This window comes from Pteropus vampyrus, unplaced genomic scaffold, assembly GCF_000151845.1.
Source record: "Pteropus vampyrus isolate Shadow unplaced genomic scaffold, Pvam_2.0 Scaffold181, whole genome shotgun sequence".
NCBI lineage: Eukaryota > Metazoa > Chordata > Mammalia > Chiroptera > Pteropodidae > Pteropus > Pteropus vampyrus.
Window position 1 is genome coordinate 3,324,711 of NW_011888962.1, and position 20,542 is coordinate 3,345,252.

Consider the following 20,542-nt stretch of genomic DNA (forward strand, 5'->3'; position numbering starts at 1 on the left):
TGGAAGGAGGGAAAACCATTTCATTTTTCAAATAATTCTTCCAAAAATAATTCCTGAATTTCCTTCATTGTCTCCCTACAGACAGTCCTTTATCATCTTGACAAGTTTATTAGTTAGCTAGGGCTACCGTAACAAAATATCACAAACTGAGTGGCTTAACCAACAGAAATTTATTTTCTCACAGTTCCAGACGCTGGGATTCCATGATCAAGGGATGAGAAGGGTTGGTTTCCTCTGAGGTCTCTCTCCTTGTCTTGCAGATGGCCACCCTCTTGCTGTCTCTTCACATGGTCTTTCCTCTGTGAGCACGTACCCCTGATGTCTCTCTGCATGTCCTAATCTCCTCTTCTTATGAGAACACCAGTCCCATTGGATTAGGGCCACCCTAACGGCTTCATTTTAACTTAATTACCTCTTTAAAGGCTCTGTCTCCAAATACAGTTGCATTCTGAGGCACTGGGGATTAGAGTTTCAATTTATGAATTTTCAGGAGACACAATTCAGTCCATAACAATGAGTATCCCTTGGTTAAGCCATTCAATACCTTTCTCAGAGGTTTCCAAACTTGACGGTTTAACAGCATTTCCTGAACAGCTTTTTTTTTAAAGTAATTAATTAGTGAATTAGTTAATTTCATGGTGACATTGGTTAACGAAATCCAATAAGTTTCAGCTACATTTTAGCAGTAAGGCATATATTTATCTATGGTCAGTGACAAGGCTGGGATGTGATCCCACGCAGTCTGGCTCTAGAATCTGGGCCCCTAACTACTATGCTCAACTGCCTCTCGCCCATACATAGTGTTGACCTCTGTAAACCAAGTGTGGTACCCGAGTGGGTAAAAATTTGAACTTAAGAATCATTGATGTTTCACATTGGTTAGTGTCACTTCTTGCTTAGATGTCTGTATGTTTTACAAATAATAAGCAAAGCTGTAAATGCTGACCGTCTCCTAGTACAATCTACGCATTTAAAAGACATGATACATGTACCTAGTGGTGAAGCAGTTTGAAAGGACCCTATAAGTTAATGTAAAACCAATAAAAAATATTCACTAGAGGACTTTGGTTCTTAAAGTACACAGATAGGAGCACAGGTCTGGTGAATAAGATGAGCTCAAAGACTTACTTTCTCCATTCCCTTTGGCCCCTCTAGAAGCACTAAGATTCAGAGGAGAGGGAAGAAGAAGAGACAGAGATATTCTATGCCTCCCAGGTGCCTTCTTCCCTGTCATGCAAGCTTCTTTTCCATGGATTTTTTTCCTAACTGACTGAAAAGGGCCCGTCTTCATTTGGAGGCCCTCTAATGTTGTGTTCTCACACAACTTCTGTTCTTTTGAGCCTCTTCTGTTTTTCTTTACAGGCTCTTAACAGTCCTGGTGCAGCAGTCAAATTTCAGCGAGATTAATCACCAGGACAATGAGGTGAGCCTGCCCTCTTAAAAAACAGTTTCCCGGTGTGCACATCAGGGCGAGAGGAGGGCCTTTTCTGAACCACTGAGCCTCCTCTCATAAATGTGCAAGAAGCAGATGGAGCACATCTTTGTGTTCCTACCCTGAGAGGAAAGCCCGTGTCTCTACTATTCATCCTCAGGAAAAATTTATCCCTACTGTGGGTATGGGCGACTTCAGCAAGAGGAGGTTTATTGCATTAAATACTTAAGCATTTATCATACCACTGAAATTTCGTAATTTCCTTCTGGACATTTCCTGTCTTCTCGAGTCCCAAAACTTCAATGGCAAGTTATGGCTGCTGACACTTTCTCACAGTGAAAGATGTCAGATAGATAATAACTACAGGCTTCCTGTTCCAGAGGCCACATTATTAATGCCAATGATCACAATTACCATTTCCTTTATGTTGCAAAGGCAATCCTGTCCAAGGCTGTCCTCCAAGAAGACAGTGCAGTGTCTTTGAACACAGTTCCTGAGGAAGAGTAGATCAGACACTAGGCAGAGCTGCCCCAGAGTAGCTTGGGGTCTTGTTGTACCTACTACTTAACTCTTTTAGAAAGCAAAACTGACTTTCATTAGCCAGCTTGATTTCTTTAACAAGCTTCGTAAACCCAATTTAAATACCTAGTTTTTAATGGAAAATTTTTATAAATATACGCTTGGTTTGGCAGCACTTCACTAAGAATGTCTAATAACTTTAAGAAAGTCTGATAGCAATGAAAATGCATATGCCTCAAAATGCCAAATTATACTTTGTCAAGGAAGCCAACTGGCAATAGACAATGGGATGGAGGAAGCCCCCAAATGGCCCCCAACCCCAGCCTTTCTCAAGTCTTCTAATTCGAGGCCTCCTCCCAGCTTGGCATTAATAACCACACCAAAAAAGTCCCTGCTTCACAGCCTGGGTTTGAGGTTGGCTGCCTCCCAACTCAGTGGTCACACACTGCTTTCACTCCCCATGTCCTCAGTGATTTAAAGCAAAACACCAGAAGAGAGAGGATGGCACTGTTTTAAACTTCTGCTTTAAAAACAAGAACCAGAGATGAGAAAGCATACTCCGATCACTCACTCCGCCCATGGTGTGAAAGGCAGGTTGAGTGGTTACAGTTTATGCCAGCTGATCAATGAACTTCTAGACTTTGGGCAAGTCACTAATCCCTTCCTCCACCTCCAACTCCTACCCTCAGCCCCCAAACAAATTTGGGGCAAATTTTTAAAAATTGGGCAAATTTATTGGAAAGGGAGCAAATTTAGTCATTCATACCCTCAAGCTAAATTCCCCTTATAGACTTCCATCTCTGTCCACCCCTCAGCTGAACAAACATTACCCAGCAAAGTGACAGTTCTCTATTTTTTTCCCATCTTGGGAGGCCCCTGGCTGGTGCAGACAATGAAAGTAGACACAGATCTTCCTAACAGCAGTAATAGTAACACATTTTGGATAATATATGGTAAATACTGGGAAAGTCTCTTGTTTCTTCTCATGCAAAGTGACCTCTCAGAGGACCTTCCTTCTGCTGATAAACCAACTTTTTGACCCTTGCCTTTTAAATGCAGAGAGCAGGGGCCTCGTACTTGTAACTAATAATAAAATAATTTTTTTTTAAAAAAAGAGAAAGAACACTTCCTATCCAGTGTTGCAGCTTCCTCTTCGGGCCGTGTCACAGCATGTCTGCATATCTGAAACCAATCTGAAGCCAACTGTAATGCTTGTCTGTGTTTTTAATTTTAGATCGATATTTGTCATTGTTAGTGTACGCCAATTCTTATAGATAAGCAAGGGCTAGAAGCTCTCTGCCATTGAGAAATAAGGACAATTCTGAAACGGAAAGAACGTAGCCCAGGCTTTCTTTTTTATTCATTATCTTAGTAGAGTTCCTGCATTTGGCTTCTGAACAAGCAAACACCTACTCTTCCTGTCACTCAATATTTTTCCCATGAGCTCCAAGCACAATGCAGCCTCCATTACATATGAGGGAGTAACAATTAAAGCACAGGCACAAACAACACCCTATATCTGCTTAAAAAAAGAAAAAACGAGAAGCAGAAAACAGCAAAAGCAAAAGAAATGAGAGAAAAGGTAAGTTAGTGCTGGTGAAGCATTACACTTTTCCTAATTTCAAGGAGAAAGAGTAAGTAAGGCATATCCCTACTCTGAATGAAACTAGTTTGAATGTAATTATTTTTCAAGAATAACTGAAAGACTCCCAAGCTTGTCACAATAATAGATAAAGATTAAAGGATCAGTTAGTAGAAATCAAAGTCATTAAGAGATATATTAGACTGTAAACTAAAAATGAAAGAACAGAAAGAGATAGGGGATAAAAAAGTATGTTTCTGAATCCATTCTATAACTGCTCAAGTAAAACAAAATATGACAATACTTTATATCAGGGAAGTGAATATGAATATATAGTTAGAGGCTGTACTTATCTGAGCTCAGTGACTTAAAGTAATTTTTTGTATTATTAGTTTTTATTTATGAAATATATGAACACATTTGCTTTTTAAACATTTAAATATTACAAGTAATAGTAGGAAATCCTTGACTACTTCCATCTTGCCACCTTAGCCCCCAGGTGATCACTGTTTTATGTCTCTTTCCTTATCTTTTATATGTGTTCATAGATGCTGTGGAGTATAACATAAAAGGTATCATACTCTGTATATTGTTCTGCGGCTTTGTTTTCTCACTCAAGAATATGTCAGAGAGCTCTATTCATGTTGATATATATAGACCTGGCTTATTCCTTTTAATGGCTTTATAATGTTTCATACTGTAGTACCTCCCTTAACAGTAGTTTCACTTTCCAAGGTGCAATTACCTGCAGTCAACTGAGGCCCGAAAATATTAAACGGAAAATTCCCCAAATAAACAATTAATCAGTTTTAAATTGTGTGCTGTTCTGAGTAGTGTGATGAAATCTCACACTGTTCTGCATCGGGACATGAATCATCCTTCTGTCCAGCATACCTACGCTGTGCACACTACCCACCTATTAGTCATTTAGAAGCTGTCTCAGTTATCAGATTGACCATCTCGGTATCGCAGCGCTTATGTTCAAGAAACCCTTGTTTTAATAATGCTACATTCACATAAATTTTATTACAGTATATTGACATAATTGTTCTACGTTATTAGTCATTATCGTTAATCTCTTACTGTGCCTAATATATAAATTAAACCTTATCATAGATATATATGTACAGGAAAAAAAAGTATATATAGGTTTTGGTATAATCTTTGGTTTCAGGCATCCACTGGGGGTCTTGGAGCATATCCCCTGTGGATAAGGAGGGACTACTGTATTATGAAAATACCTCTGCTTGTTTTGCTATTCCCCTGTGAATAAATATTTATGTTGTCTCCAATTTTTCACAACAAACATTACTCTAAAGAGTGTTCTTGTGTAAGCCTCCTTGAGTATTATATACAAACATTTATCTCAAAAAAGAATTGTTGGGCAGTAGAAAGTGTACATTTTTATTTTTAATACCCATGCATGGCTATTCTCCAATACGGCTGTATCAATTTATAGCTCCACCCACAGGGTAAAAGGGTGCTTGTTGTTTTCCCATGGTTGAATTTTCTGTTATTGGTTTAATTTGCATTTCCCTGATAACTAATGAGATTGAGCATAGTTTCATAGGTATAATGGTCATTTAAATATTTTCTTTTGTGACGTGCCTGTTTAGATCTTTTGTCCATTCATCTGTTTGGGTTACTTGTCATTTTCTTATGGATTCACAGGTATTTATTTTATATTTTGAACATTAATTTTTTTGTCTGCTCTTGGATTGCAAATATTTTTTCAGTTTGTTCCTTATTTTAGAATTGTTCATGATGTCTTTTCTTTACAGAAATTGTAAAATATAATATAATCAAAATGATCATTCTTATTCACTACTGTTTTTGTTTTAGGCATCTTTTTAAAGGCCTTCCCTACCCCCAGGGACATGACTACACTATGCTTTTAGTTTGTTACAAGATTTCTTTTTTAAATATGTGGTTCCATTTCTGAACTCTTTGTTCTGTTCCAATGATATGTTTTTTTTTTTTTTCTCTTACACTAAACACACTGCTAATAAAGTGACTTATTTAGAAACAATCCATGCTGCAGAGTTTAACACTGTGGGAAAAATGAAATAAGTCAGATAGTCCTTCTTGCCTTTGTTCTTCTGGACCTTAGAGGAAATCGCTGACATAGAGAGAAGCCTTCACATTGCAGCAACAGGAAGTTATCAAGTTACTAAATTCCTGAAATCTAACCTCTCTCCTGCTATCATTTTAGCTTTGACAGGAAGAGCACCCCAACAGGAGGGGCTAAGAGCTATTGGCGTTTGGGTTAGAGTTTTACATTTATCCAGAGAAGTACTATTATGCATGGTATTTAGGATATATTATTGATCCTCTATTAAATGAATGTTCTGATTTAAGTAGAGTTTTGTGACTGGTTTGACAACTCAAACTTCCATTATAACAGCAGTTGAGAAAATAAATCCAAGTTGCAAAAACAGATGTGAACCTTTGGATGTAATTCTTAGTACCAAATCCTCTTATAACATTCCTAAAATATAATCACAAGCAGAGATTGTACAATATAAAGGAAAAAACAAAAAACAAAAAACAGTCCCTGACTCTAGAAATCTTATTACTTTACATTTAGCAAAAGGTAAAATAATAGAACAATTTTTTTTAATGTGCCAGAATTTTTATCCTAAAAATGAGCACTTCAGAAAAAAGGAGAAGTCACTACTACCCAGGAACCCTCATTTCTCTCTCTCCCCCATCCGCCACTCCCCCATAAGTCTCTAGAGGCAGACCATGTCTCTTTCATCTTTGTATCTCTAGAATTTAGTTCAGTAAGTTGCATATACTAGTGTCCTCTAAATATATATATTTAATAGATAGATGGTAGACACAGACAGATCGAGAATCAAATTATTAAACTCCAGAAAAAGTCACACATTTCTCTCTCTGTGCCTTTCGGTATCTGCCAGAGCCTGTCTAAAAGTGCCATTCTGAAACACTGAAAACTGCTAACCACTTAGTCAGAATTCTGGTTCAGAAAACACAAAAGTTACAGTGGTTTTGGAAAAAGAAAAAAAAGTTATGAGAAGCTGATAGGACTTATAAGCCCTCAACTGAAATTTTGGTGGCACAGTCTCAAGGTACAGAATTACTCATATGCATAAGAGTGCTGTTCCAAAGCAACCCCGCTATGCACCCAACAGTTACAACATACATTTAGTCCTATGGGCAATCTCAAGATGGATCCTAAGTCAACTAAAACAATGTTTTCCTTCGCAACATTCTGGAGAGTTGTTTTCTTCACTGAATATGAGTTACTCTTCATTCTTTACTAATAATTTTTGTTTTTCAAAAAAGTGGATTTTTACTGTCACAAGGACCATCTGGATGTGTGTTGCAATGACTCTGTCAGTGACTCCTAGGTTTTCAGCCCTTAGATGCTTTGACAGCCCAACTGAGTCCTCGATGAAGTCCTCAAGTAGCTGGTAACGAGAGTATACACAGTTTGGATATAGGCCAGACTCTGATATTTTATATTCCCTGTAAGCTCAAGGGAACCTTGATAACCTGCACTTCACTAACTCATTCTTCCTGCAAACATTTCTTGAACACTTACTGTGTTCTCGGCGTAGTGGGCATCCCACAGTGAATAAGCCCCAGCCTCTGCCTTTAAGCGCATCACAGCTTAGTCACAATCTCTGTCACAGCTCAGGGCACATGCCCATTGCCAAGCCTGAAGTCTGCCCCTTAAATGGCCACCGGAGTCTTAACATAACAGAATGAAGATGCCTGCCAGCTCAGCAGAAGCTGAAGGAAGTCGAGAAGGAGGCAGTTGTAGGAAACAGTTCCTAAACAAAGCATTGTGCAACAACAAGAGCTGCACTTGAGCTGTTTTTGAAAGTTTTGGTTTTCATATTACTAACTCTAAGGAGACTTATTTTTATTTCTCATCAGCCCAATTGAAAAAAATAAGAACAGGAAATTTCCCTTGACTTGACTGAATGTATGCAACCTGTTTATATTGTAATATAAATATACAATGTGTGTGTATATATATATAAAATATGTATTATGTATATTATATATTATTGTTTAGAGAAGTAATGGAGTAATTCATGTCTGAATTTGAGGCCATTTAGAGGATCAACAGTTGCTTCTAACAGTGATCCCAAATTCCCAGGCTGGGGGTCAAGCAGGGAGAGAATATATATATTTCAATACCTTACAAAAATAAATATTTGCCAGCTGCACTTTTGGGAGAGGCCTAGAGGTAATGACAAATGACACAAATAATAATATAGGGTGGCAACCCTTGCACTAATGAGAACCACCATTCTATGAAGTGAGAAGATTCTAAATCCAGATAAAATCACAATAAAAAGAATTTTCTGGCATCTGAGCTCATTTCCAAAATGAAAGTCTACCAGCATGATGTGTGGAAGAAAAATTTTTTCTCCACAGTTTGAAAGACCTGGATTTGAATCCCAACTCTGCCATGTCAATGGTCTTAGACAAATTACTTAACCTGTTTATGTTTCAGTTTCCTTACCTAAAATAAAAAGATTCAGTGAGGTAACATATATAAAGCTCTTGGTACCAAGTAGATACATGAAAACGGGTAGTGCTTCTCCTCCTAATAGCACTTCTTTACCAAAGCATGCAGGAGTTGCATGCTTTTTTTTAAAAGGGAGGATGTTGTTTTGAAAGAATAACTCTTGAAACCTAGCTACTATGTTTAGAAAATAAGGGTTAACAGTGCATAATCACAGCTTAATTCACATCCACATTTTTACGCTGAATTCTCACATCACCAGTCATGTCTCCAGACATAGTGATTGTCCTCTACCTCACTTGGAGCACTCATTAAAAATTCTAACAGGTTTCCATTGATGGTTTAGTAACAGTGATCATATCAGACAAGTTCATTTTCTGTAAAGAAGTCATGTTCTGCCTTTCTTGTGTGTATGATTTTAAAAAGTGAAGCCAAATTTTACAAAAACAAAACTTCAATCAAGAATAGTGAGAAGTCATTCATTCCTTTAATGGGTATTTATTTAGCATGTACAATGTGCTTGGCACTGCTCTAGGCTCCAGGGAGTCTGACAGCCAGACAAGGAGCTGCCCTCATGAAGCTTCTATACTCCATGGACTTCAAAATTGTTTCTGGTGTCTTTCACCCTGGATACTGTCAGCACTTCAAGGTGAAGCCAATGACTGAAGCAATTCTCTTTGCTTAAGATTTCTAACCCTAGTGGGCAAAATTAAAAATGAAGAGGACTCACTGAAATGCACTGAGCTATTCTGAATCATGAGTAAATATTCAGCTGGTAGAAAAAAAAAAAAACAACAAGAAGTTTCTCTGCTTTTAGACAAGCATTCTTTTCCATATGGAACCAATTTCTTAAAATATCCTCAAGAGTATCTTTGGAGGCTCAGTGTTATATGAATGAAATTTGAAACTTGAAAACCGACCATAATTTAATTATTTAGAATATGGAACTGGTCAAGAGGATTTAACATTTAATCCCAGTGCCCCACAAACCTCAAACCCTAGATTCAGTTTCATGCTCACTCGTAGACTTGGGGACTTCTCTAGTGCTCAGCTTCCTCTTCCATAACATGAGAAGAATGGAACCTGTCAAAGTTGGCTAACTGCTATAGCAAACAACTCAAAATCTCAGGGGTCTGACACAGTATAAGCTTATTTCCTGCCTGAATCATAGTCCAGTGCTGGTTGATGAGGTGGCCGTGTTCTACTTGGTCAGTCAGGGCCCCAGACATTTTAATCACATGATTCCAGCACCTTCTCAAGCCTTGCCCTTCTCTGCATTCAGTTGTCAGATGAAGAAAGAGAAAATGCATTTAAGATGACATCGGTTTTGTTTTTCTAGGCAGGCTGGGAGGGGGCTTCCAATCTTTCTACCCCTTTTGTCCACATTGCAGTGGTCAGGACTCGGTCTCAGCCTCATGGCCACACCTATCGGCTGGGAGGCCAGAGAATGCAGACTGTGTGCCCTGGAGGAAGAGGAAGACAGAACATTGTGTGGAGGATTAAGTGAGATAATACATATAAGAACTCACAAAGGTCTCTGGATCAATAAAAATTAACTCTGGGATATTAACCCTGTACTCCTAACTAGGCCGAGGCCCATCTCTTCCACTCAGCTCATCGTGGATGAAGGCCAAGGTAGCGATACCTAACTTTATTTATGTTACCTGCAGAAATTAATATAAAAAGAGAAGCTTTAAAGCTGCCCACACCTTTTGCTCCTTTGCTATGATCTAGAGTCATTTTAGATATATTTTATGTAATTAAGAGGTATGGGCAAGGAGAAAAGTTCATCATAAGTTCATTTCATTATTAAATGATGCCTAAAGTGTGTCACCTTAAGCTCTGAAAGAAACTGGGATTCACCAGATTGACTCATCCAGATCTGTTATCCAAGCTGCCACCGAATGATTTCTGCCCAATAGTGTATCAATGTCTGCTTAAAACCTTTCGCTGTCTTTCCTTTAACTTTAAAATAAAATCCAAATGCCTTATACAGGACCAGTATCTCTCATTCCATACTCCCAGGATCAGCCCCTACCTTCTCCTCCAACCTCATCTGATATGGCTCTCCTCCTCTCCCTATTCATTTATTCATTCAATGGCTATTTCTCTAGTCTCTGTTATGGTCACCGGGGATACTTCAGTAAAACAGACAGTGTCCCTGCCCTCATGGTGGGAGATGGCCTCTTAGCATGCCTCCAGTCACAGGTGCCTGCCTCCATGACTTGCTGCTTGCTAGTCTCTTCCCCCAGCCCAGCTTGCAGAGGCCCATGTCGAACAGTTTCTGCCTCCACAGTTACTCGGTCACAGCACTCCATGTGCATTCTTCATAGCACTCAGCGATCTGGAAAATCCTTTGGCTCGTTTGTGTGCATTTATTGTCTGTCTTCTTCTACTTCAGTGCAATTCCCATGAAGGCGAGGATCTTATCTTATTCACTATAGTATCCTCAATACCTGTTTGCCTGGCACAAAGCAGAAGCCCAATAAATATGAGTTGAATGAATGATTTAAGGAATGAATGAACTGACAGGCAGCAACCAACATATCAGATGATGGCTCCCTGCCCTGGGGAGAAAGTGTGAGCTCCATTTTCCTCCCTGGTAACCTGTGTTCATCTCTGCACCCTCTGATTTTGGTTTTGTAGGGAATGACACCACTCCACTGGGCAGCTTTCCACAACCAGCCTCAACACACCCAAATGCTGCTGAAGAAGGGGGCAGACCCCACCCTTGTGGATAAAGACTTTAAAACGGCTCTCCACTGGGCAGTCCAGGTGAGGACTTGTTTCAAGTTTGAATCGTATAAAGCAGTGTTACCAATTCCCTGAGTGTGTCAGATCTGGAAGAGGGAACTATCGAAGCTACAGCCTTAACACTGATGCAGAGTTTATACGTATGACAGAGCAAGGAAGATTCATGCTACTCTTCTTCTTGCCATTCATATCCAGAGGGGCGGGAGCAAACCTGTCACTTTGGAGGATTTGGGTGCATCAGTTGTTGAGAAGAAACCGTACCAAGATACAGAGGTGGAGGAGTTATAGAATATTAGGCAGAATCTGCCTTGGCTGGTTTACACACACACACACACACACACACACACACACACGCGCGCGCGCACACACAATACACGCACCTCCTTTGCTCTCTCTTTCTTTCTTTATCTCAGTGCTGTCACTGGTTCACAGTACACCAGGATCAACTTTCAAAGACTTACTAGTAAAATCCCTTCCGTCTTTAGACTGACTCTCTTCTTCTTTCCAAATTCTCCAAAGCACAGTAATCCAGGTGACCCTGAATTCTACCCTGAAGCATGAAAACCGTGGCTCATGACCCTACCTCACTATCTCAAAAGAGAATCTATATCAGAACACACCACTAAAGAAATCAAAACGGACCCCAGAAGTCTACCAGCCAAAGAGGGTAAAATTGAGAACAAAGTGAAAGAATGACCCTAGCTAAATTTCAGGGGCACCGATTAACTATTCCGTCTCTCAGAGGAGAGCAGTGCTGTGCATCCTTTAAACAAGCCTGCCAGCTATTCTGTCTTGCTATGCTGTCTTTCGATGCCTCACATTGACATCCCTACTATTTCTTTCCATCAGCCCAGTAAGGGTACCCTAGCTAGACTGCTGCCAGGATCCTTTTGAGGGGAGTTTCTGCCTGCCCTGATGGTGGTTTCTCTCAGATGTTTTCATGTGGACACATGGCAGAGATGGGCACCTGGCACTTTCAGGGTTGACATATGTGCCTGAGGTCAGGGGAAAATAGAAGTGATTTGGAAACTGCTCTGTTTTTTGTCCCTGCAAGCTTGTCTGCAGTTATTCTGTACCAGGGCCAGCCCTGGGCAAAACTGTGAAGTGAGCCAGGCTTATTTTTGTCATCTCCACCTGCCCTTAGTACCGTCCTACATACTTTCAGTATATAATTGCCTTCCCTTCCCCTCATGCCAGTCCCTGCCCAGGGCCCAGTCCTCTGGATGGTCAGAGGTCACCACCATAGCAGCATCCCCAGTGGCTGAGCATCCAAGAAGTGTCCCATGTGTGCTGGTTCTCAGTTGAGGTGAGAGTGGTTTTAGAATCAAGCATTTTCTGTATATTCACTCTCTGATTCCACCCCTGCCTTCTGCTTCCATAGATCTGGGATGGGTCTCACATATGTGCACTTCAAAAAATCTCCCCAGGTAATTCTGACTGACATGCCTCCTCTACTGTCCCTTCCTCCACCCCACTCCCAATTCAGAGCTGCTACTCTAAACCTGGCCATGCCATGGAACAATCATCTGTGTTTATAAAAGTATAGATATCCAGACCCCACTCCAGGCCTCTGAGTTGGGCTTTTTGGAAATGGAAATATCTGTGTGGCTTCACTATCAGTGTGTCTTTGGGATATGGATCATACTGTGCATATGACAGCAGTATGTAATGATCTGTGTGCTTGGAAAAGATGACCATTTTTCTTCTAATTCCTGGTTTCCTCCATGGCAGCTTAGTTATCACATCCCCATCTTCATAGTTTTTCTCTCTACTAAATTATATAGCATTTAACCAGCTACATTGATTTTTTGTCTGCACATTGGAATCAGCTGAAGAGCTTTTAAGCAATACCGATACCCAGGCCCCACACCCTTCAATTTTCAGTCAGTTGTTCTGGGGTGGAGCCCAGGCATCAATATTTTTCAAAGCTTCCCCTAGGAGATGTAATATACAGCTAGAGTTGAAAATCACTATGATAAATGAATTCATATTAGTGGATGCTAAAACCTTATCTAGTCCTATCCAAAATATTTGCATTTTGATCATGATTTTACATAAACATAATGCCCTACTCATTTATTTACTCAATTACATAATAAATATTTCTTGGGTACCTACTGTGTATCTAGCATTAAGGGTAAAAAGGTTAATAAGACAGTTCCCTTCTAGAATCCCTACAACTGTATATAATATTGTCTGTGTGGGTATGTAAATACATCACATACATTTTTCTGAAGAAAGAGTCCACAGCTCTCTTCAATTCCTCAATGAGGATCAGTGATTACCCTGAAAGGTTAAAAATCCTAACTCTGGAAGAACCGGGCACCCTCTCTCTCCTTGTGGTTAGCAGTAAAATTCAGAAGTGGTGTGTTCTGACCTTTACACTGCAAAGAAGACTAAGGGTAATTCCAAATGTCAGCTGAAATCAAGATAACACTTGCCTCCTTTAGCCTTCTTGTTCATTTATAACACAGGACCAGCATTGTGCTCCTTTTAAAGTTTTTCTACGTGAATGAGTCTATTTCCTGTTGTCATTTATTCCTTTCACTGAACTTCCTGCTTTCCTCTTGGACCATATGAAACCACATTTAAAGCAATAGCATTTTGAAATAAAGCTTCTGTGTTTGACCCCAATAACTAAAGCAATAAAGAGTTGAAACATTGGGCCTACAAATTAAGCTAAATTCAACTTCTGCCCCCACTTCGCAGATCCCTTGGTAGCTGGTGGTGCCCTCCAGTAGGCCCATTGCCCTCACTCACCTCACCCATCGACCTAGGAAACCCCACTCCTAGACTATCTGGGCTCCCACTGAGCAGAGCCCTGTCCCTATCAGTCTCCCTCAGTGGCATCTCAGTCCCTTTGAGTATGTTCTTGCCTATCTATGATGATATTAGCTTCTCAGGAGATAGGGCTGTCCTAATGATAGGAATTCTAATGATGGGAATTCTAGGATACATATGAAGGCAGATCAGTGAGAGGGTAAGTATCTACTGCCTCTCAAATCTCACTACTAGCTCCTTCCTCCACTTACTAGAAAATGTGTTTGTTTGGAATCTTTCTCAGCAGTACTTTTTTTTTAGTACATTTTTCCAGGGAGTGTAGGACGAAAAGAACTGTGCTAGTATAAACAGCTATTTCATGTTTCTTTATTCAGCATGCGGTTATGTGGTTAAGGAAATTAAGCGCGCGCACACACACACACACACACACACACACACACACACACACAAACCCTCAGAGCTCTTGAATATAACCTTCAAGCCCTTAGTGCCTGAGACTGGTTTGGTTTAGCATAGAATCCTTTTCCTTCCTGTGGTGGTGATCATCTGTGGGCAACTGTTTAAATTGTGTCAAAATCTTATAAATATACTTCAACCATAAATATATTCAGAATGCCAAAAGATAATTATAAACGTTATATACCAGTGGATCTAGTTCACAAGGGGGGGAAACCTTAGCGCTGAAAGGGACCACGTTAAATCATTTAGTCTAACCCCTCAGTTCAGAGGTGGAGAAACTAGTGTACAGGGAGGTTGTCATTTGCCCAAGTACACCCAACACCCACTCAGGTACCTAGCACCCACGCAGGCACCCAGGCCACGTGACTCGCAGTGCTTGATAAGAAGAAGACTACAAAGCCACATAAGCCCAAAGGAAACAGAGAAAAAGTCAGGTTTACAAAATCTATTACCCTGGGAGCAAAGACTGACCTGTTTAGGAAACTGGAGTCCTGAAGGATAACCTAAGTTCAAGTGGCATGAATGTGTCAGCTCTCCCGTGTGGGGTCAGAGAGAAAGGGGTAGAAGGAGGAAAAACAGAGACTAGGAGTAAATATGGGTAAAGAAAGAAGTGAAAAGATAGTAAAAGGAAGGAGGTGATGAGGAAAAGAGAGAGAAGCTAAAAGGATGAATAAAATTCTATTCTGATTGGCTTTGACTGTAGTTCCTAAGGTTTGTTTTTCTCATTTACTTATTCATTGCTCAGCAAATATTTATTAAGAGTTACTCTTTGCTAGGCTCCATCTCAGCAGAAACATTCCCAGTTGTAGGCTTGACAAGGACAATTTAGAGATATCCTGAAGATTTTCATCTTGCCAGACAGCTAGAAACAGAAGCTAGACACTTTCTACACACTAACACAGCCGAAATATTTTTTCCCATGGTAAAAGCATTGAAAGGAAGTAGTTCAACAGCTGAAGGTCACCATACTTCACACCACTCCACCCCATTTTTATCTATCACTTGTTCTCCAGGGTAGTCAGCTCAAGGTTTTGAGGTATGGCGGCCTCTGGAGTCAGACCAAGCAGAAAGCTTGTGTCCAAAGGAGCAACCCTGAAGATGGTCCAGACTTTAAGCCAGTGTTTTGGGCACTTTCTCCTCTGGTTAGCAGCCCCAGACCCCCAACTCTCAGATGTTCATGCTGCATAGACTAGTAGATCTTCCCCTACAGCTCCATCCCCATCTAATGCATCTGGCTCAAGCTGAACTGATGGGCCACTGTGCTTCTCACATTGCAAAACTACTTAGCCCTTTAAGAGGGCTGTGTGACCTAAAGCTCTGGTCTCTGCTTTATATAGTCACCATATGGGACAAGTGATGCGAATAGGCTCCTAATTCCAAGAGAAGAAAGGAGATTGGAGCTCCCTTCAAGAAGAAGCCACCATAGAACTAATTTCCCAGACATATTAACAAATAACCACTAGTCCTAAGTCTCTCACTGAGACTCCTTAGAAGTTCACTCAGAATGAAAAAGGTCCGCAATCAGGATATTAGAATCTTGTTTTTTACCAGTCTACCTGTAACAAAATTATTATAAATTAATTCAACTTTTTTTCATGGCAAGTCTCCTTATAAATTCCCCTCCATCATGGGTATAGAAAGAAAATGAGTAGGACTCAGTAGTTCCCAGCAGCTTTCAGAGTACATGAAGGCAATTTGTGGATTACTCATGGATTAAAACAAAGCAAATATATAAAATAAAATATAAAATAAAATAAAATAATAAAATAAAATTAATATAATATAATATAAATAAAATAAATAAAATAAAATAAACAAATCCACAATCCTCATCTAGCCACCCAATGTGGAATTCTAGAGCTGCATGGTAATAGAATCTGTACAATATTGTTACTTCCCCTGTTGAATGACATTTCTACAGAAAAGAAACCCACACTCCATTCTTCTTAAGGGGCCTTCTGGGCACCATCTCATTTCTTCCCTCCTGGTGCTGCTTATTCTCTGTGACCATTCCTGGCCTCCCAGGCCTGGAGCCTACCTTTGGCTGACACTCAGCCCAGCTTGCCGAGAAGAGAATGCTGTTACCAGGAGACCACTGAACCAAGGCCTCAGCTCACAAACCAGTGCTCTCCAGGGCTCTCTCAAATTCTTGTGAGGGAGGATCATGGCAACCCCCCTAGGAGAGGCTTTTAAAGCACCTAATGTTTACTTCTAAAAAAGGTCCCAGTTGGTGAGGCACACATCATTTCTACTGATGTAGCTGGTCTAAACAGAAGTTTTCACTTTCGTTCCACCAGGATGAACATGCAGAATCAAATAAAGAGACCGTTCCTTTTATAGGAGGCAGAGTGGTATAGTGACGAAGTGCAAGGGCTCTGCAGACAGACTGTTAATCCTGGCTCTGCCACTTCTTGGCTGTGACCTTGGACAAGTTACTTAATCCCTCTGTGCCTCCATTTTCTCTTCTACAGTATGGGTATGGTAAGAGTCCCTACGTTGTGTGTTGTCAGGATTAAATAAGTTAACGTATGGAAATGTTTGACCAAACAGTGCCAGGCACAGAACACTCAGTAAGTGTTACTATCACCATTATTCCTGGGAGAATCTTTTTATAAAGGAAAAGAAAATACAATGATAATGTTGTGAGGGCCAGATATAGAAATAAAGGAATTTTCTGGAAAATTCAGGACGAAAGGCATTTCAGAGGAAAAGAGTAACGGGTAAGAGTGTCATCTCTCATGCAGAAAAGCTGTGCAATACGCCAGCTCCCAAGGGAACTGCTGAATGGGGCTGGCTGGTCAGGATCCTGGAGGAGGCAGACTCAGGGGTTCTGGGCAGCAGCCCCACAACAGTTCATTTTGCCACTTCCAAAAATGGCTCCTCTGAAGATCAGGTAAGGAGAGAGAAAGAGAGAATATGAGTAGAGTTTTGTTTTTCCATCTGTGCTTGATGCTCCCTCTTCCACACAGAGGGAGAACCATTACAGAACATTTTCCCCCTTTGAATCACCTTAGCAACCTGAATTCTTTTGCTCTTCCATGAAATCGTAAACAAAATTAATTCATTGAGATGATACTCTTTTTGCTTCTGTTTTCCTTCTCTAATGGCTAGCACTTTTTTAAAGGGGGTGAGGAGTCTTCTGATTATTTTAAATGTATTTTAGACCCCTTCAAAGTATGTTTATGTAACAGTAACATCAGGTGAAAGAATCGAAAAGTTAAAGCACACAAGAAAGCTTAGATGTATTCATGTAGTCGACTTCTGATGACAAGCATGCCTTAGAGCGTAACCAATTGAACCAAATTATTTAAAAGTAAATGTTAAATGAAGGAAGGGCGGAGGAGAAAGAGGATGTAAGAGGAAAGGTGAGAGGAAGTAAAGGAAAAATGTCGTAGGCAGGGACTGCTTTATGGGCATGTGACTAGTACAGTCATAGAGGGTCCCACAATCATAAGAGTCCTGTGCTTAATAATTATATCTTTGAATTTGTGTTTTGTAAGCGAAGTCTGATTGGACAGTGGAGCCACAGCTCACAGTCTCGCTTCCCTGACTCCCTGGCACAGACTCAGGGAGAGTCAGGTTCAAGCATGTGCATGGTTGCAAGATGGGGCCCCAGGCACCTCTGAGGGTTTGCACTTGTCATAATAATCTCCAGCCCAAGGGAGCATTTTTACTCAATAGCCAGTAAAAATCACCATGACATGTTGAGAGAGACACCATAGAAGTAAAGAATAAGTTTCTTCCCTACCACGTGAACAGGGGGCTCCACATTTTCACTGTGCCCTAGACCCCACAAATTATGAGCTAGTCCTGGGCTGGGACTCCAAGTTGAGAGCTTGAGTGCCCCTGGCCCTTGGTCCTGCAAGAGGATTCAGAATTGGTGTCAGCTGCTGTCCCCTGACACAGTGGAAGCACACTCAGGGCTCGGTACGTAATGGTTCACTGTGAAGCCAGTGTCAAGCTGAGTAACAGGATATCCGGAGAGCCATAGGTGCAAGCAGAGAGAGGTGGGGAAAGGAAGAGGAAAAGCGAAAATGAACGGGTGCTGTTCCATGGAATTGTGAAAACTGACTCAAAGGTTCTAAAACACAACCTTGGGGTCAAATAAACAGAGATAATACAACGGGAAGAATACAACAGGAAATTTTATATGGAAAAAATTATTCTGAGGTGGTTTTTGAACAGCATTTGGAGTATAACAGAATAGTACCTTTTTGAAATTTTAACTCTTTCTTCTTGCCCTGAGCCTGGCCCTCCTGGCTCCCTAAACTACAAGGTCTTCCCCATTCCCTTAACCTGCTCGTCATGCCTCCTAGGAACCTTCGGGCTACCCATAAGATGTTGTGCATGGAGTTATAGAATCTCCCTATGGATTCATTGAGAAAATAGAAATGCTAATGAATTATATGGATTGTTTTATAATCTTTCCACAGATATCAGGAGAAATCTGAAAGATAAGATTTTCTTTTGTGTAATATAAAACTAGAATTTCTTTTATTGGCATTGAAGATTTATTATCTAAAATTGCAAATGCTTACCCAGTGTTTTTTGACTTTTTAGTCCAACGAATGGTATTCAACAGCAGTAATATACATAGCATTTACTTATTCATTCAAACTGAGGAGATGTAGGACACTTTCAAGGAAAAGCTGGTGGCTTTGAAAGCTGGGACAGGTTACTAAAAAGAGTGTAGAATAGCCTCCCTTTAAATATAAGATAAGAAGATTATTATAGACCTGTACAGAAAGATGGACTAGTTTAGATGGTTACCCAAAGTGCTTTCCTTCCCATACTTGGTTATTTCTTTATTTATTAGCTACTTGATTATGACCCACTTCCTTTCACAAAAGAGTTTTGGTGATTAAATTTCATCCAGTTTATAGCAATGTGACTAATACTGAATTATTTTGGTCATCATTATGCCACTACTCAGTACTCATAGTCATTTTGTTAACATTAAAATTAACTCTGCCAGTTCCTCAGTGGACAACCTCTAGACAAGCTGGGAAACAAAACAAATAGATTTAACGAGCAAGTTGTTGTCTAGGTGGTCCAAACATCCTGCTAGCTCTGATGTCAGTCTATTATACTTGTATTTAATTTAAGTCCTATTTGGTTCGCAATTATGGAAGACAATTTAGCTCTTATGAGAGACAAAACTCTGCAGTGACTTGCGACAGTGGAAATTTGTGGGAGAATTTGATAAAATGTATTTTTCTTTTTTCCCTTTGCCTTTTCCTTTTTTCCTTATGGGATTTTCTTACTTTGTATTTTTATCTTTACATGCATAGACAGAGAAGAGCACTGGATTATACATAATGAGCTTTCTTTGACTCTACTTTCCAGAGTGGAAATAGAATTCTGTGTTCCATCATTCTGAGCCATCACCAGGGTCCGACCATTATCAACTATGATGATGAGAGTGGAAAGACATGTGTGCACATCGCCGCAGCAGCAGGTTTCAGTGACATTATTACAGAACTGGCAAGAGTTCCTGAGTGTAACCTGCAGGCTCTGGATGTGGACGACAGGTATCCATAGCAACTCAGAAAGTGTTGGGAGCTACTCATCTTCTCCAAATGTTAATCGCAACATAAAGAACATGTTAAAGGAGTTATCCCATATGACTATATCTTTATTGCCAGTAATATTTACACATGTGCCTGTGATAATAAAAGCTGCTCTATTTTAGTCAGGGCAGGAAAAATCATTGTTATGAAGAGAAACACTGTGACTATACAGTATTGTCAGATTTTCCACTTTTTGCTAAACGTCCTGAGTGTTCTCAGAAGGCTTTCTGTATATCAGCTTCCTGCTATATGCACTTTTTGTTCTGAACAGTAAGTTTTATTTTTTTCTTCATTCCTGAACTGTGTCATAAAATCAACAGGTTTTGTTATTCAGGCAAGAAGATAATAGAGGCTCTGTATTTGGAACTAGATGTGACCTTATTAGGATTTTTTTTTTCAGACATTCAGATAGTAAAGAGATATTGGCATAGAAAAGGAAGCTGTGTCCAGAAAGTGAAAAGACTTAACTCAGGGTTAATGAAGACTTGTATCCTTGTCTTCCAAACATAGAGCTTTTCACCATACAGTACCCTTAATACATAAGCAACTATTAGAGATTTTCAGTTTCAATGTTTATCTAACCTTTGTTTTGGTTAGACATTGAGTCTAATGGAAATAGAATAATATAACAACAAACAAGACTGTTGAAAATAAGTATCAAGTTTACATATTATATATGGCTTTTTACCCTTTTATTGAAATGCAAAATGAGCCACTTACTAATCCTAATTTTAGATACCACAAGAAACATCCCTACTCCCTGATAACCTGGGAAAAAATTTCTTTAGTTCCATATAAATCTCAGAAGGTGGAGATGGTTGACATGATGACTTTAATTAAAAGTGAAGTATAAATCATTGAAAGCAGACATTTTCCTAAGAGCAGATGTTGATCCTGAGCAGGTAAAAAAGTACAAGGACTTCACTTACATGGGGGTGGAG

The 20,542-nt window shown here is 39.9% G+C and overlaps 1 protein-coding gene across 1 annotated transcript in view; it reads left to right on the top strand.

The window, feature by feature from the left end:
- Positions 1 to 20,542, top strand: part of ANKRD55 (ankyrin repeat domain 55) — a 90,808-nt gene that overhangs the window by 50,423 nt on the left and 19,843 nt on the right. The window contains exons 6-8 of the mRNA XM_011371049.1: positions 1,363 to 1,423; positions 10,684 to 10,812; positions 19,378 to 19,562. Of these exons, the coding sequence (XP_011369351.1) occupies positions 1,363 to 1,423; positions 10,684 to 10,812; positions 19,378 to 19,562 (375 nt within the window). The remainder of the gene's footprint in view (positions 1 to 1,362; positions 1,424 to 10,683; positions 10,813 to 19,377; positions 19,563 to 20,542) is intronic.